At 38.1% G+C, this 15,000-nt stretch overlaps 2 protein-coding genes across 10 annotated transcripts in view; one reads left to right on the top strand and one right to left on the bottom strand.

The window, feature by feature from the left end:
• Positions 1 to 4,260, top strand: part of LOC125028216 (zinc finger protein 557-like) — a 13,989-nt gene extending 9,729 nt beyond the window's left edge. The window contains exon 7 of the mRNA XM_047617616.1: positions 712 to 4,260. Coding sequence (XP_047473572.1) covers positions 712 to 1,183 — 472 coding nt within the window. The 3' untranslated portion in view covers positions 1,184 to 4,260. The remainder of the gene's footprint in view (positions 1 to 711) is intronic.
• Positions 4,261 to 6,704: 2,444 nt separating this feature from the next.
• The window catches only part of LOC125027754 (ral guanine nucleotide dissociation stimulator-like), a 123,415-nt gene continuing 115,119 nt past the window's right edge, over positions 6,705 to 15,000 (bottom strand). For all 9 annotated transcript variants that reach the window (XM_047616885.1, XM_047616878.1, XM_047616879.1 and 6 more), the window contains 13 exons: positions 13,060 to 13,164; positions 12,561 to 12,829; positions 12,207 to 12,388; positions 11,893 to 12,038; positions 11,536 to 11,748; positions 10,893 to 11,003; positions 10,457 to 10,621; positions 10,087 to 10,227; positions 9,732 to 9,916; positions 9,105 to 9,234; positions 8,731 to 8,929; positions 8,470 to 8,604; positions 6,705 to 8,219 (listed from right to left, as the gene is read on the bottom strand). In XM_047616885.1, coding sequence (XP_047472841.1) covers positions 8,059 to 8,219; positions 8,470 to 8,604; positions 8,731 to 8,929; positions 9,105 to 9,234; positions 9,732 to 9,916; positions 10,087 to 10,227; positions 10,457 to 10,621; positions 10,893 to 11,003; positions 11,536 to 11,748; positions 11,893 to 12,038; positions 12,207 to 12,388; positions 12,561 to 12,829; positions 13,060 to 13,164 — 2,142 coding nt within the window. In that variant the 3' untranslated portion in view covers positions 6,705 to 8,058. The remainder of the gene's footprint in view (positions 8,220 to 8,469; positions 8,605 to 8,730; positions 8,930 to 9,104; positions 9,235 to 9,731; positions 9,917 to 10,086; positions 10,228 to 10,456; positions 10,622 to 10,892; positions 11,004 to 11,535; positions 11,749 to 11,892; positions 12,039 to 12,206; positions 12,389 to 12,560; positions 12,830 to 13,059; positions 13,165 to 15,000) is intronic.

Below are 15,000 nucleotides of genomic sequence, written 5' to 3' on the forward strand. Positions count from 1 at the left end.
CCTCCTCCTCCTCCTCCTCCTCCTCCTCCTCCTCCTCCTCCTCCTCCTCCTCCTCTTCTTCCTCCTCTTCCTCCTCCTCTTCCTCCTCCTTTTCCTCTTTTTCCTCTTTTTCCTCTTTTTCTTCCTCCTCTTCCTTATCCTCCCCCTTTTCCTCCTCCTCCTCCTTCTCCTCTTCTTCCTCCTCCTCCTTCTCCACTTCCTCCTCCTCCTCCTTCTCCACTTCCTCCTCCTCCTCCTCTGCCTCCTCCTCCTCCTCCTCCTCCTCCTCCTCCTCCTCCTCCTCCTCCTCCTCCTCCTCCTCTTCTTCCTTCTGCTCCTCCTTTTCTCCTTCTCCTCTTCTACTACCTCTTCCTCCATTTCCTCTTCCTCCATTTCCTCTTCCTCCTCCTCCTTCTCTTCCTCTTCTCCTCCTCCTCCTCTTCCTCCTCCTCCTCCTCCTCCTCCTCCTCATATCCTCATTTCCTCATATCCTCCTATTCCTCCTCCTCCTCCTTTTCCTCCTCTTGCTCGTTTTCCTTCTCCTCTTCCTCGTTTTCCTTCTCCTCTTTCTCCTCCTCCTCCTCCTCCTCCTCCTCCTCCTCCTCCTCCTCCTCCTCCTCCTCCTCCTCCTCCTCCTCCTCCTCCTCCTCCTCCTTCTCCTCCTTCTTCTCCTTCTCCTCTTCCTCTTCACCTTCCTCTTCATCATCTTCATAACAAGTTGCACTTTTTCAGGAACGAGACTGATTTGGCTTCAGCATGCCATTCATCAAAGCTTTCACCTAATGAAACTCTAGGAAAGAGGAGTCAAGGAACCAAAATTGTAGACTCAGACAATGGTTCTTCCTCAGTCTGCAATAAACGGAAAGTAAGCAATGGAACTGCAAAAAAATATGATGCAGGAGGAAGCAAAAATAGGCATACGTATTCACAATCACAAAACACTTTGAACCTAAATGTCCAACCTGGGAAAGAGGCACATACTCTAATGGAAACAAGAAATCTCAGTATTGAAGTAAATGATGTTCCTAATAAACCTAAAGATGAATTATTGCTAGTGCCACAAATGCCGCAGGGAGAACAGGTCATATACGAAGTTGGGGAACAAGAATCCATTGAGCCGCCAACAGATAATATTATTGTAGAAACACTTGATGATCTAACAAATGATTGCCATTATGTCATTCTTGTAGATGAAATGGATTAAGGTGCTGCATATTTTAAGTGATATTCTGCCTTTATAATGTCTTCCATAAAGACATTTATCCTGAATGAAACACACTATGCATACATCTTTTACCATCTTTCTACTGAAATGTAACATTGATGTGTAAATACATTTATGTAATATAGTGCCCTTCAAAGTTAAAGAATCATTTGTTCTTGATATTACTTTTCAGTGTTGTATTAGCCCTGTTGTGTTGCTTTTGTTGCAATTTTTACATGATTGGTAATCTTTTTCATTAATTTTTTTTAGTAGTATGTGTGTCACTACATCAGGGTTAAGTCACAATTAACTTCGGTAAGGTAAAGAGCCATGATTAATAAACATTTAACAAAGTAAAATGTATCAATGCATTTTATTTTACATATACATTATTCATGTATTTTTTTTTTCATGAGTTCTTCAGGAATTACCTTCTCAGTCAGGCAAATGGAGTTTTCTATTAACAGTTACAGATTTTAATTTTTTGATACTGTATAGCTTTAAACCTAAATAACACATGCCTCTAAATATTTTTGTTGCTTAAGAACAAAATATAGTACTTACCATATCTAGATATACATATGCTCAGGCCATTTTGCTTGCCTTGAATGCAATTTTTAGTGTTTTGCAAATATACATATTCCATAAGAAATTGTTTCGAAGACGTTGACCAGTGCTGTTTCTTATAAGAGTATTTTTCCTTTCTTTTCTTTCGGTAAGCACCTAAGATTCAACCTTGCTTTTGAATAAGCAAAGTTCATGTTATTATTCAGGATGCCCCAGTCATCGCTCTTTGAGGCAATAAAAAAATGTCATTACAGTGGACATTTGCCACAATCAAATTAGTCATTAATAATATATCATTCTGTGAAATATGTGTTCAGATATCTGAAAATCTTGACATATTAGGTGTATTATTGTTAAAAACTGCTATTTGCAAAGGCTCTCTATTATATTCTAGGAATGTTTGTTTTTATGATTTCAGACTGAAATTTTTTGATAATGTTTAGCTTTATTATGTATTTAGTTTTTCAGAATTTTGGTATATATATAGTTCTTGTTTGTTAACATTAGATTAGATATAATGGTTTAAATATTTTTAAGCATTTTTTTTTTGGTGGAAATGGCAGCATGCGTATGACAAATCCTTGGGCCTTTGATCTGAATTTGGTTAACGAAATTAGCAAGTTGCAAAATACTCAGAATAATTGCCTTTAGTATGGACCAAAGTGTCACCAAAGGATAGAGAAATAGTGAGTGATTTTATCAGTTTTTGATACAGCTGCATTTTAAGGTTATTAGTTTAAAAATCAATATTTATTTTTTTAGAAGGTTATTTTCAGTAAAGCAGCTAGATTGCTGTCACATTAAGGAGTGTGTAATCTGTTAAATAGATATTATATAACTTCAAATGCTCCATTCATTTCTTGTTTGTTTTATGAGTAACATCAAAAGATTATGAGTATGTATACTCACAAGGTTCCTTCACGTAAGCTAACAGGGTTGTAATCTGTGCCAAAAAAGTAACTTAATTTGTTTTATAGATGTATTTGTTAAGTAAAGTGTGTTCAGTCTGGATATATAGTCATGCCATGGTTTGTTAGTGCCATAGTGACATTGTTTTCACCACACGCCATCACTCGATGTCTAACCTGATAACATTTCATGATAACAAAACTTTAATCCACAGCCACGGGGAAAATGTAGTATTCACTGTAGTATTGTTTTGTGAAATGTCTCTGCACATAGATGACTCCACAAGTGCTTAGCAACCAAGTAGTCAGTTAGTTGACCTTGTGACCTCACTTGATTTCATTTTTCATCAATATTGATGCTGTTATTATTAGAGACATTATAATTAAAATAGTGTTAGTGACATTACTACCAGCAATATAAGATAAAAGAACATATTTCCAAAAGTGAGATAGTACTAGTAGTTGGATAATTGGTGAGCCATCTATGTGAACAGAGAATTAATAAACTAAACACACAGTGGGCTTGGTATGTTCATACGGCTTCAGATTTAATTCTGTAGTTATTTTGCATTACAAGTATTCATCTATATAATTGTGAATAAGCCTCTAAAATAGATGAAAGCTAAGGAGAGGCCATAGGCATAAAATAAGAGCTATCATATCAAGAATAAAGTACATCTAAGACAAAAGATTATGATGGTTAGCATACATTATCAGTGATAGAACCAAGGTAGTTTTTGAAATGAAAGAATTTGTAATTGTATAGGCTTCATTCGCTCCCTTCCCTCTGAACATGATTACTGATCAGCTGATCAGTAATTAAGCATTTACCCAATGGTGGGTGACTTAGTGCCACCACAAAAATAGCAAATCCAATTATAGTCAAACTTTTCAGTCATGTGCCATTAATAAATGATTAATATCAAAAACTTAATTTTAAATTGATGAGAAGCTGAACTTGAGAAGAAGCAAATACTATCACTATAATTAGGTGTCAGATATTATTCCTACCAACTGTAAAACATCCCTGTCAGTCATATGATTCATCATCAGCTAACACCAGTGGGGGCGCATAGCTGCATACACCCCTCATTTCCACTTACAAGGGTCCCTCATGGCGAGCCACCAGGCAGAGGCCTGGCCCATTTATAGCTCTTCATTACAGGTTTGATTGATCTGCCCAAGCCATGCCTTCCTAGGTCATCCCACAGGCTTCCTTGACCCAGAGTTGTCTCAAACAGAAACAACCTGGTGGACAAGATCATCCTGTGGGAAACGAGCCAGGTACCCGTATAGCCTAAGTTGTTCAAGTAACAGGTCCTGTACCAGTCTCACAGTGCAACCGTTGGTTGGACACATGGTCCCGCCAACTGTACCCCATGATCTGGTGTAAGGACGTGTTACAAAAAGCATCAAGACGAGATTCCAAAGCTCAAGATGGCGCCCAGGTTTCACTACTGTATAGTAAAACTGTTACCCCCTGCTGCCAGGCCAATCCGTCTACTGACTTCCTGGTCTGACAGCTTGGAGTCATGAACTGTACTACCAAGGTATATAAAGCTCTCTGTGACCTCGATGTTCACTGCAAGCATGTACTGACTAAACAGGATCTCCTAGCAGGCCCCCAAAGTCCTGGATCTTTATCTTGATCCAGGAGACCTCTAGCCCAAGGGGCTTCACTTCATTGCTAAATGCATCAAGAGCTGCCTCTAGGGTTTCCAGAGACTTAGAAAGAATAGCATCATCATCAGCAAAGTCAAGGTCTGTAAGTAGCTCTACCCAGTATCCAGTCATGCAAGTGTTGAAAAGTGTTGGTGCAAGAACACAGCCTTGCCTCACTCCTGAACTAACAGGGAAGAAGCATGACAGGCCCCCACCACACTTTGCAGCACTCTCAGTACCAATATACAGGCTTGCTATTAATCCAATAATCCTTGTTGGAATTCCTCTCAGTCTCAGGATCTCCCAGAGTGACTTGTGATGCACTATATCAAACACCTTCTTGAGCAATCAACCCATGCCTGAACTCATGTTGGGGCTCTACAGTGACTCGAAGCACCAGGATATGGCCTATTGTGGACTTACCAGGAGTGAATCCAGATTGCTCCAGCATCTAGTGCCTCAGTAGGTGGTCTCTGATATGTCTCAGAAGGATGTGAGCGAGAACCTTGCCCAGTATACTGAGTAGTGTAATGCCCCGATGATTGCTGCAGTCCCACCAATCCTCTTTCCCCTTCCAGAGAGGAATGATCACACCCCTCAGCAGGTTAGGGGGAATGATACCAGTCTGCCAGATGGCAGGCAGGACAGCATGCCAGCCCCTTGCCATAGGTTCTCCAACAGCCTTTAATAATTCAACTAGGATGCTGCAGATACCTGCTGCTTTACCACTCTTGGAGATCGTTGCCCTGACTTGAGTCAGGGAGGGTGGATCATCACTGATGAGTAGGTCTGGCAAAGGAATCTCGACACTACCCGCATCCAAGTTAATTGTTGGTGGATTAACTTGGTACAACTGCTCAAAATTCTCAGACCAAAGCACCCGCACCCCAACAGGATCTGAGATTATCTGGTCACGCTGAGCAGATTGCAGTTGTCTGTGAAGAGGGCTTAGAGTTCAGCTTTCTCAGGGCTTGATAGGCAGGGCAAAGGTCATTTACTAGGAAATGTCTTTTGACTTCCTCTGCAAGATTTCTGATAAACTGTTCGTTGTCCTGCGCACCAATGAATGATGCAAGTCATGATCCCCTAATGATTACACTGTGGGAAGGGGCATGGCTAGACATCCAGATTGAATGCACTATAGAAATTACTATTACAAGGTAGAAATTCCCAGTTTCCAAATGGTTATGTATTTTTTCTGGTACAGAGGTGCAAAATATTGTTCAGCAGTTGAACATTCAGATACTTATGACATAGCGTCTCTTTTGTGAGAATGATTGCTGTGACTTATTTATAGGAGAGGAAAGATATATTATTACTTTTTGCTACCATGTGTGGATATCAAATAAAAGAGGAAATATCATTATTGTTTTATTTATACTATATATTTTCCAGACCTGTGCTATTGCCATTCATTTTCAGTTTTATGCAAATACATATTATTAAGAATTAGATTATATTTTTTCAGCCTTATTTAATCTTTAACCCAATGCGAACGGGTATGACGTGTACGCACATGCTATGCCCACTGTGAGTACTTGTTTGATTGTTTTTACACATAGATGGCTACACTTGTACTAAGTCACCAATGAGCCAGTTACAAGTACTGCCTGTCTCGTCCGTTTACCCTTTTCTTTGATTTACGAAATATTTTACGTTATCTTATTTTGCTGTTACTAATGTTAAAAAACATTTTAATAATTATAATATTTATAATAAGAATAACACCATTGATATTCATAGCACTGGTAAAAAATACGTTTTTCCCGCCATTTCAAATCGGGTACGGTCACAAGGTCTACTAATTGACTCCTTTATGGCTAAGCACTAGCAGAGCCATCTATGAGCAGACATTTCACAAAAAATATAGAAAATAGGCACAGCATTTTCCCCTTTTTTTTGTTCGTTTTCCCCGGCGGCATTGCGTTAATGTGTCTTAATTCCATTTTTCTTTCTATCTCTACAAATGTTCTATGTACACCCAGTCGTTCATGCAAATCTGTTTTCAGTATATTTATGAATTGAACCTAATATCTGTAATTTGCACTTTAAGAAATCATTGCTTAGTTATATGGACTTGTTTTCCAGTCCTACTTAGCAAATATCTGATGATAGGTTTTATTAATGACTGAAGGCACTAAAAGCAATGAATACATTGTTCTTCATATTGCTTGAATTTCAAAAAGTTACCCAAGTTTAGACAAATAATTACAGTTGTTCTTGATTAGTACTTGTGCTAGTTTCAGTTTAATTGTATCCATAATAACAGTTTTGCAAGTAATTTTTAGAGACAATAGAGAGTATATTTATTATGCTTCAGTACATCTTTATTTCAATTTTATTTTATCTTATTAAAGCATAATACAGGGAACATAAATAACATCAAGAAATAATAAATTTATTTACAAAGGTAACAATATAGTGTTTTTACAAGTATACAACATAGCCTACACAGTATTTACAATATCATAAGATAAAATTTGAACTCTGTAAAACAACTCTTTGAGTGACAAAGAGACCAAGGCTATTAGGAAGTTAAAGTTGGCCTCAATTCTTTTCTGGATAAACACACCAATACTGTGGTGATAATCTACTAGTTGCATATTTTTACTCAGTAAAACTACAAGAATTTCAGGCCAAAATTTAATTCTGACAATGGAAAGCATCTTTTTTTTTTTTAGTACAGAAACTTGAGAAATTATTTTTTTTTATTGAAAAAAAAAAGTAATTTAGGACAAGCTTAGGTCTATATAGCAAGTCATGTGCACAGTAATCCATTTTCTATTATCTTTTAAGATAATAGGAAATGTTTTTCCCTATCACGTGGTGTTGTCATGAATTAGCTTCGGTCTCTAATTCAAGACAAATATCATTGCCCCACGAGACTACTCTAAAAGGGTGCTACAGAAGGGTGCTAAGAAAGAGTAATAAATAAAAATCAAATTGTGGTCAACATGTACATTCGTAACTCATAACTCAAGTTTTCACCAGATTCCAAAAATATAAAAAATTAAAGCTTAAATGTGAAAACTTCAAAGCATAAAAAAAATCAAATGAACATGTAGATGCACAATACTTGAGTATTTTTTAATATGATGGCATGTCTGATTGTCAATGTTTTACAAAAAAAAATCTCAATATTTAGTCTATACAAGACAATCAAACATGATTTCATCATTATCAATTTGGAGACCCCCCCCCCCCCCCCCCAAATTATCATGCATAAGACCACATAACAGCCAGAGAAGCAAGAATAAATTCACAGCCCTGGGAAATTTTTTACAAATTTCCACTTTTACAACCCAGGAATATTAGAAATCAAAATTTCACAGGGAATGGATTCAGTAGTTAAGATAAATTGTTGAATAAAAATCAGTCATTGTAAGACAGAGTTTGAATTTCTCATTAAATTCATGCACTCAAACACACACGCACACACACAAGCACGCACACATTTGTGTATTAGGCACACCCTCACAGGTTTTAACATTTTAGTGTAAAATGTCTCTTGCATTTTATACATTGTATAATGAGTAGGCCAGAGAATCAGTGGCGCATATTCATGTCTCATGGCTCAATTGTCATGAGTGACTGATAAGTAAAGTTGCCAAAAATGGAAGTATTGGATATAAACTAAGTGAAAAGCCACAAGTTAAGTGCCAATGCTGTAGCTGTCCACAGGCAGAGTGATTGACACCACTTGGTAAGTGATGCATCACTAGTTAAGAGATCCTTAAACTAAGCCATCAGGAGCTTTTTCCTCATTTTGTGATCTTTAACAGGATTCTTTCTGATTATTGTGTTTTCATCACCATGTCTTCGCCGTCTAAGAACAAAGTTCAAGTCATACTGAGTGTTGATGGCGTAGTATACATTAGCAGAGGCAGGAAGTAGCATTTCTGTGGAAGAAAAAATAGAAATCATACATATTACAAACACTTTACCAATCTTTTCCTTATGCTAATTTTCAAACATAATTTTCTAATGCAATTATCAACTAGCATATCACACTAAAAGTAACAATTACACTTTCTTATATCTACATTTTCTTTTTTAAGCATTTTTTTTCTATTTGAAAAACAGTCAGGAATTATAACATTTTCTGGCCAATGCATGAAATGTACATATCTACCACATCATTAAACTTACCACCATCAGGTAGGAATTGTGCAAGAGTATAGTCCTCTGGATTGCCTTCAAATCCATGCTTTTCCATGGCTTTTCGAATTACTGACACCGTACGTTCTGAGTTGCTCAGCATTATGCTTTTGTAGAGATTAACACCTGGAATGAAAAGAATTGTATTTAAGTATTTTACAGACAAAAATATTTCACTGGAAAAACAAAGCAAACAAAATAACACACTTTTCTTTTCAAGTACTATGACTCTCAGCAGTGAAACTTATCTACCTTCAATTTCATGGGCACTACTCTCAATTGAAACTCTAATAATGTAAAAGTCTGGAGTAATATAAGGAGATTGCGTTGACTGCTGCTGCTGCGAGTTGCTTGAGGTACGATCTGGTGTTCGACCAGATGTGGAAGTGCCACCAGAGTGAACAGAAACATCAAGGGAAGGTAGGGACGAGCTGCTTGAAGAAGTTGACATCTGAGGGCAAACAGCAATGTTAAATATTGTAAAGTGAAACAATGTACAAAGTGAGAGAACTTATCATACAAATTATATAAAATAATATTCTGAATAATTCATACATTTACTGATGAATCACCAAGAACTTCTAGATGCAAATAATTAATATAACAAGAATGCACATTCTAAATACCTTTCTCTCAAGAGAACATGTGTCATTGTGACTTGTTGGGCTGTTGATTGAATCATTATCAAAGAAGAACTGACTACTAGATGATCCACTAGAAGTACTTGCTATGCTGTCATTCTTCCTGTGACTAAATCTGTAAAAATATCAAGCATTTAACATAAGGAAGAAAGAAAAGGAGAAAAGAGAAAGAAAAGAAAAGAAAAAAAAAAAAATACTGAATATTTCTATCTCCTACAGACAAAACATTAATATCTTAAATCATAAAAATGAAGAACTAGCAACTGTGAAGTTGGCCAATATTCCTTCAGAAAGGAAGGTACCAAAGATTCCACCATGCATTCACACTCATCCAATGAATATCTTGTTTCTAAAAGAAGCAGCTACTTTACAGACACTTAATTATCCAACCCAATCCACTTTTTCTGTTACTATCATTAACAGTATGTCAAAGTCACACTTATGGCAATGACCAGAAGAAAAAAAATAATTGTTTATGGGGTACTGGCCCTATAAGCCCATAAACTCCATGTCAATCAAACAAAAATTGTGAAGACCATAAAAATCATATATTAAGAATGATTGAATTTAAAGCTCAACAGAAAATACAAAATGGGAACATTTAATACTTACTGTGCTCTTTTCCGCATTCTACTCTCTCTAGTTGATGATGGAGCTGAAGATCCTTGGGGTTCAATCTGACAAGACAGCCTCCAAGCCTCCTTGTCATCTAAAACCAATACTGAGTCCCACCATCTCTCAAACATCTCATCCCTTACCATCTGGTATGCATTAGCTGCCCCTTGTAGCAGACGTATCTGTGTGGCCCAAAAACTGAATTAATACATCATCCACAATAAATGTATACAAACTATTAGTGGTATTATACAAGAGTTGATTTTATGTTTAAATCTATTTCACAGATTTTAACCCATTTTTTCTCTTCTTCATTTGTCTGAACAAATGTACCAGCCTGTGAAATACTAACCTGAGCAAGAACCTCAAATTCTTTACGCTTCTTGTCAAAGTTAATGAGGCCATTAGACACAGTATCTGGAATAGCTGTGTCAATCATTGTGAGATCCGTCAGGAATGTACCAAGATATGGAATGGTTCCATAACTCACAGCCTGAAATCAAAAAAGATTATTTAGTACTAGGCACCCAGTATCTTTTAATCAAATATCTTGACTGATCAAATTTCATGTGTCCTATAATTTTGTGAATTTATACTAGTTAGTACATTTCATATTTCTGAATATCATTTATGCAATATCTTAAACCAAAATGACATATGCAGGCAAGAACATATAGAAAACAGAGGAAGGAAAATAAATATCCTTATTATCTATTACTCACCAATGGGTTAATTGCCAATTTCTCTAGTGCCTTTGGAAGATGTCTGTCATTAGCATGAGCAGTCTCTGCATGTTTGGCAGTTCCCTCCTTCATGAGTAACTCTCGCTGGTTCAGCTGATTATTTTCTTCACTGAAGATTCTTGCCAATTCCTCAAAGAGCTCAGCCTAAGGGAAAACCAAAGAAATTTAAACCCCAGGGACTTTGAGTAAATGAGATCTTTATACTGAAATAAAATAAAAACTCCACTCTACAATTCCATTCATCTTATCTATTTGTATAAAAACTATTGGCAGTCACAATATTCTATACAAAAACAATATTCCAAGCCTTCTATTCCACTTTTTTGGGTATACAATGACATCTGCAGGTCAAAACTTCAATCAAGTCAATCAACATAGTCTACTATCTTTCAATTTACAGAAAGAGATATTATACCTTATCCTTTATGACAGCACCCCATGTCTTCTTCAATCTGTATATAGGATTTGATTGCAATCCTGAAATGATGGCCTTCAGGGAAGAGAAGTTCTTCAGCATCCTCAACTCCTGAAAAGTAGAGATTTATTAGAAAGAGCTGCCAGTCTAACAAATTCAAATTCTGTTAAATAAAATTTTGTTTATTATGCTGAATTTATAAGGAAATTGACTGGTGGTCAGTATTTTTCCGCATACTTTGAAGATATTAATCTATAAGCTATATTTAATTTAAAGAAATATCTAGCTTGGTAATTTTCAAAAGAAAGCACACATAAATCATCAATTCAATTACAGCTGATCACTCCTAAACTTATTCATATATGTCAAGAAAATATTTTTGTGGCATAAAGACGAGCATAGATTCCTGTTACATGCTCCCTAACAGAGAACAGAAAAATATGATGTAGAAAGATATGGTACTTTTACATTGGGCATAAACAAGCATGGTCTCACTTCATGCTGTTTCAGTTACAATTTTCAGGAGCTTAACATTAAACTCGATTCAGCAATTGATATAGTGCATACTACAAGGAGGGTGTAATTCATTTATAACATTCAGCGGCAGTAAAGAACACTGGAAGTAATTATTTCACTTTCATACTTGAGCAATATCAATCCACTTGACTATGAGTCTGGCACGCTGAGAAGGCTTAAGTTCAGTGTCCACAAGGATGGTAGACTGCACACGGAAGCTGACTGCATTAAACTGGTCTACTGTAGCTGTCACTGTTGCTGCAGAGTCCCCTCGCCCACGGTCCCTCCTTGACCAGACTGAACCGAGGCACTGATGGGCCACAACGCCCTTGAAGAGAACCTGTGGAAGATATATGATTTATGATTCACTTTAACATTAAAAAACAGAAAGCAGATCTCAAACCCAAAACAAGAAATCACAGGCACTGGGTAAAATCCAAAATCAACAAATATCAATAAATCACTTCTTTTCACAACAACTTACAGTGTCCATTCTTGTTAGCTGCTGGGCAAAAGTTTCTTCTGAGATATCAAGGAATTCATAAGGCTGGTGGTGTCCATTTTTCATGGGCGAGGAACAATGGATTCTCATCTCTTCACATGACAATATCCTTTCCAACATGGGAGAACCTAGGGAAAATAATATGTTTCAGTAAGCAGAAATAAATCAAATGCAGAAACTATTATCACTGAGAAATAATCTTAACTATTACAATTAACTTTCTCATGCTAATCAGGGGGCATTAATCAATCTCATGAAATCTGCATCTGAACATTCTCTAACGGATAAGACCTCACCTTTCGTCTCTTCTTCTTTTCTCATCTTCTCGAGCTTGTATCCGACTTTGATGTTGAGGTCGGAGTCCGGGAGGTTGGCCCTCGTGAACTCCCGCAGCTGCTGCAGACACGTGAACTTGGGGGGGTCCCGGAAGTCCTCTGGGTAGGCATCCAGCCATACTTGCAGGGTTAATCTCAAAGCCCTGGGAAGTGCGGGGATAATTGAAGGATGGCTGCTGTGGTAATGTATTCTATGTCCACTGAATTATACAATAAATTTAGCTATATGAGTTAATCATTCTCTATTTGGATCCCTAATACAAAGAAAGTGCAATAGAAAAAAAAAAAATCATATGGATTAAAACTCAATCTCACTTTTTATGATCTTCCCGGAGATGTGGTGGTATTTTTATCTTATTACTACTTGAGTTAAGGGCGAGGTAGCGGTCGAGAATTAAGTTTAGGACTTGTTTGGTGGAGGCGAAGGTGCGGTAGGTCGCAAGAAAGACGTTCACGAAAGTCGACTCCAACTCGCCGGAATCAGATGCCAGGGACTCGATAAGCTTCTCCAGGGTTCCCGCCTTGAGGAACCGAACCCGGACGGTCTCCCATTCCAGGTGGGAGATCTCGTCATCGTCAGATTCCTTGGAGGAGAAAGGGGGAGGTTCTTCGTTAGTTATATGCGAATTGTGTGGTATTAAGTAACGAATATTTGTTGAATTCTTGAGCTGTACTGATGTAAAAAAAAATGAAGCACAGTATAAAAATGATAAAGCAACAAACGTATAAAAAAATATATATATAATATATTTTTCTGATAGAAAAATACTTCATATTTTGACGATAAATCCGAAACAGGTAGCGTTCAACATACTTGCGTTATACTCCTGGAAGGATGATGGTAGCGAACCTTCTTCAGGTACACGGTATAGATGGCGTCTTCTGTTTTTTCTTCGCCCCATAGTCGCCAAGTCGGCGCCTGGAAAGAGAGAGAAAAAATATATAATCTATAACATATATTTACAGGCACTCAAATTCTTTCATCCTTAAAATGCACTGTCTTAACGATATCAAGAAGCTGCAACAGATGACTGAACCCTGCACTCTCTCATGCATTCCTTATTAAACTATGGGAACAGGTTGTATCCGGGAAAGAGTTTCTGCCAGAGGTCGATAGACACCGTGATAGTGAGAACACATGTGAGCCCTTCTTCTACACTCCCCCCACCCTTTCTATTTCCCAGGAACTTCAGGTAGATATATTTTAAAAAATGATAATAATAATGATAATAATAATAATAATAATAATAATAATAATAATATTAATAATAATAATAATAATAATTATAATAACAATAATAAACACTTTCGCACAATAGAAAAAGTAACAAATGCTAACGATGGCCTATCAATCTGTACGGACATGTCTCGTTCTCAGATACCCAAAGGTCTAATATCATTCAGTGACTCTCCCTCCTCTTTCTTTCCTCCGCCTCTTCCAGGGGTGGCAGGGTCAAGGGTCAGAGATCAAGGCGTGGAGGGGAGCCTACCGCTCATACCTGCCACCTGCTCAGCCACCCAAGATGCTACGACTCGCCCTGCTGCACCGGCAGGGGCGGGGTATCTTTTTGGCTGTATCAATGGCAAACGCAAGGGTAGAGAAAGAGGCGATGGCGATGACGATGTTGATGATAACTTATGACTTATGATTGATGATGAAGAGGATGATGATGGTGATGATGACGATGATGATGATGACTGATGATGATGGTGATGATGATGATGCCTACACATAATGCACATTCCTATTCTACCTCATACTATAGTACCACTACTACTTGGGCTCATCACTACGTTAGCATCACTTCACTGTCACGACCCTTCCCCGTCACCTATCCGTAGCTGGGTCCCCTGGTCGCGGTCACCATCCTGGTACTTGTCCACCTTGAAATGTTTCGTTGCCGACAGGTTATGGGGGCTTTCAGGCGCACATTCCCTCTCCCTCTCCCTCTCCTCTCCCACTCTCTCTCTCTCTCTCTCTTTTTCTTTCTCTTTCTCTCTGTCTTTCTCTCTTTCTCTTTCTCTGTGTCTTTCCCGATCTTTACTTCACTTTCCTTCTCTGCATTCAAAACACAAAAGCCTATGATACAGAGACCTGATTTAAGTATCTTTCATTCTGATCTATTCATGGTTAACAGGAACTATCTTGGATCCGAAATAATACAAAAAGTACAATTAAGTTCCGAGCATTCTTCGCACACTTTCGGCTCCCATACTGCAGACGCGCATCGCCATCGCCTGCCAGATAGAGACGGCAATCAACCGGTAAACTGCAAGACATGCGAAGGGAATAATTATACAGTCGCACCACAACGCCCGCCCCCCTCCCTGCCTCCCCGCCGAGGGCTGAGCGAACCGCCTCGCTCACCTGCACTGCACGAAGGACAAAGGCACGGCGGCGCTGTCCTTGTTACGAAAGCCAAGTCGTGGCTGTCATGGCTGTCACCTTTATGTCACCACGTCACTGAGGCTGGTAACGACCCCCTCCTCTGCGTGGCGGGCATGACGTAAGTGTAGCCACATCAGCCGCTGCGTGGCTGTCTCCTGCACGAACACTGAAGGATATGTCCCCCCCCCCCCTCCAAACACAAACACAAATAAACACCCAAACACACCACATCATCTTTTAATGTGATAAATTGTGGGTAAAAAAATATCTCTCATTAAAAAGATTTTCTGGTATGGGTATTTCACATGCTACTGTGAAAAAAGTGTAACTTCTCTATTTTCTCGGGGAATGATATAAACAAATCAT

Source organism: Penaeus chinensis, chromosome 8 (assembly GCF_019202785.1).
Source record: "Penaeus chinensis breed Huanghai No. 1 chromosome 8, ASM1920278v2, whole genome shotgun sequence".
Lineage (NCBI taxonomy): Eukaryota > Metazoa > Arthropoda > Malacostraca > Decapoda > Penaeidae > Penaeus > Penaeus chinensis.